The sequence below is a fragment of the Tupaia chinensis genome, unplaced genomic scaffold (assembly GCF_000334495.1).
Source record: "Tupaia chinensis unplaced genomic scaffold, TupChi_1.0 Scaffold000201_1, whole genome shotgun sequence".
Lineage (NCBI taxonomy): Eukaryota > Metazoa > Chordata > Mammalia > Scandentia > Tupaiidae > Tupaia > Tupaia belangeri.
The window spans coordinates 3,160,017-3,162,249 of NW_006159676.1; the positions used below are offsets into that span (position 1 = coordinate 3,160,017).

Consider the following 2,233-nt stretch of genomic DNA (forward strand, 5'->3'; position numbering starts at 1 on the left):
ACTTAAACTCACGCCTGGCGCGTGTGCGTGCGTGCCCAAGATCCCGAGAGGAGAATGGAGGAGAAGGGATTGCGGCGTGACCATCCCCCCCTGGGGGGTGATTTCTCACTCTCTGTCTCTCTGTCTCTCTCTGTCTGTCTGGTGAGCACACACGCCCTAGAGCAAAAACCTCTCCAAAAAAAAACCCCAAAACAAACAAGCATGAGAACATTTGTTTTTTTTTGGAAAACAAGACAGAAGAGCAAAGGATGAAAAACAAAAAAAGCTGCAGAAGTTTAAAAGCCCCGCCCAGCCCTCCGCCCCTCAGCCCGGGGTTTCAGATCAGCGCCGTGAGCCCCCGAGCTCTTGAGACAGGCCAAAAAGTGAAGAGATGCTAGGAAGTACCCCGTGGGTTTTACCTTTGGAATGATCTGCCTTTGTTTGATACCTTTACTTCTCCTGTCAAGATATTAAAAAACGGTTTTGGTGAATCAAAAAAAAAAAGAACACACGGCGTCCGGATTTGGGTTAGTTGGGCAAAGCCACGCCTTGCAGGTTAGACCGAGAGACGGAGGGCGCAGTGGTCAGTGGTCAGTGGACAGACACAAGTGCAACGACACGGCTGTTGTCCCCTCCTCTCCAAAGACCCCACGGGGTCCTGCCTACATGGGAACAGCAGCTTGCTTTAGCGACCTTCCGTGCATGCTGGCAGCTGGACGCTGAGTACGACTGTCCCTAAATTAACACGCCCTTTGGTCCTGGGGCTATTTGGAGGTGCCAGCGTTGTGTATAAAGCAAAATACGCACGATGCATGGATTGCTATGGAGAGGTCGATGGATGCAATGTCTGTGGATAGCCAGCAGGTGGCGTGGAGGTTAAGGCGCTGGATCCCACGTGGTTGTCTACATGGTTCGAGTCTCAGACCCGGTGGCTTGAAAAATCACACTGGGCGTGTGTGCGTGCGTGCCCAAAATCCCGAGAGGAGAATGGAGGAGAAGGGATGGCGGCATGACCATCCCCACCAAAATAATTGACATACCAGAAGGTGAAGAAACTAATAAAGGCATTGATAATCTATTCCATGAAATTCTGGAAGAAAGCTTTCCAAATCTAGAGAGGCATTTAAACATCCAGACACAAGAAATACAAAGAGCCCCAAGTAGAATCAATCCAAGAAGATTCTCTCCATGGCACATCATAGCTTGATTGTCCAAAACCACAGGCAAAGAAAATTTACTAAGATTGGCAAGAGAGAAATGACAAATCAAACAAAGGCTAGCCCATTAGGCTAACATCTGACTGCTCATCAGATACAATATAAGCAAGGAAGGAATGGGGAAATGTATTCGAAGTGTTAAATGAAAAACAATTTCAACTAAGAATACTATACCTGGCAAGATTATCTTTCATATGGGAAAAGCATATAAGAACAATCTCAGATAAACAAAGCCTGAAAGAATTTACCAACTCCAGACCAGCTCTTCAAGAAATTCTGAAAGGAGTACTATACCAAGAAAACTAAAGACAGACAGCAATTATAGAACAAAAACAACCAGGAATATAGCCAACTTAATGGTAGAGACAAGTCCGGAAATATCGATAATAACGTTGAATGTAAATGGATTAAATTCTCGAATCAAGAGACATAGACTGGCTGAATGGTTTAAAAATCAGAAATCCTCCATCTACTGCCCTCAAGAAACCCATGGGGGCGGCAGGTGGCGTGGTGGTTAAAGGCGCTGGACTCCCACATTGCTGACTGGGGTTCAAGTCCCAGACCTGTGTGGCTTGCTTTCTCACTTTCCCTTTCTCTCTCTCTCGTCAAATAAAGAAAAAAAAAAAAACAAACAATAACAAAACAAATGGAAATAAATAATTCTTAAAACAAAACAAAACAAAACAAAACTGGCTTCGGGGTGGGTATGAGCTTCCCTGTCAGCAAGCCTGCCTCTGCACGGGCTGCTGAAGGCTGGAATCCAGGCGTACTCAGGTCACGTGGTGCGCCAGTGGACGGGGGCCCAAGCCTGGTGTAAATGACATCCGGGTTTTTCAACCACCTGCCCAGAGCCAGCCTACCTTGGAGGGCTTTTCTGCAAGCCTAAGGCAGCCAGGCTGGTTTAGGGGGACAGGGAGCAAGCTTTGCTCTGCAAGCCAGGTGGGGGGATGCGGAGATACACTTAGGGGACAGAAAACTCGCTGCTTCTGGGGTTCGGCAATCCTGCAAAGCTGAAGTGGAGCACCGGCCGCCAGGTG

The 2,233-nt window shown here is 47.5% G+C and overlaps 1 protein-coding gene across 1 annotated transcript in view; it reads right to left on the bottom strand.

Moving 5' to 3' along the window:
• The window catches only part of MYO9B (myosin IXB), an 88,921-nt gene that overhangs the window by 34,511 nt on the left and 52,177 nt on the right, over positions 1 to 2,233 (bottom strand). Inside the window, 1 exon segment of the mRNA XM_027771286.1 lies at positions 399 to 438. Coding sequence (XP_027627087.1) covers positions 399 to 438 — 40 coding nt within the window.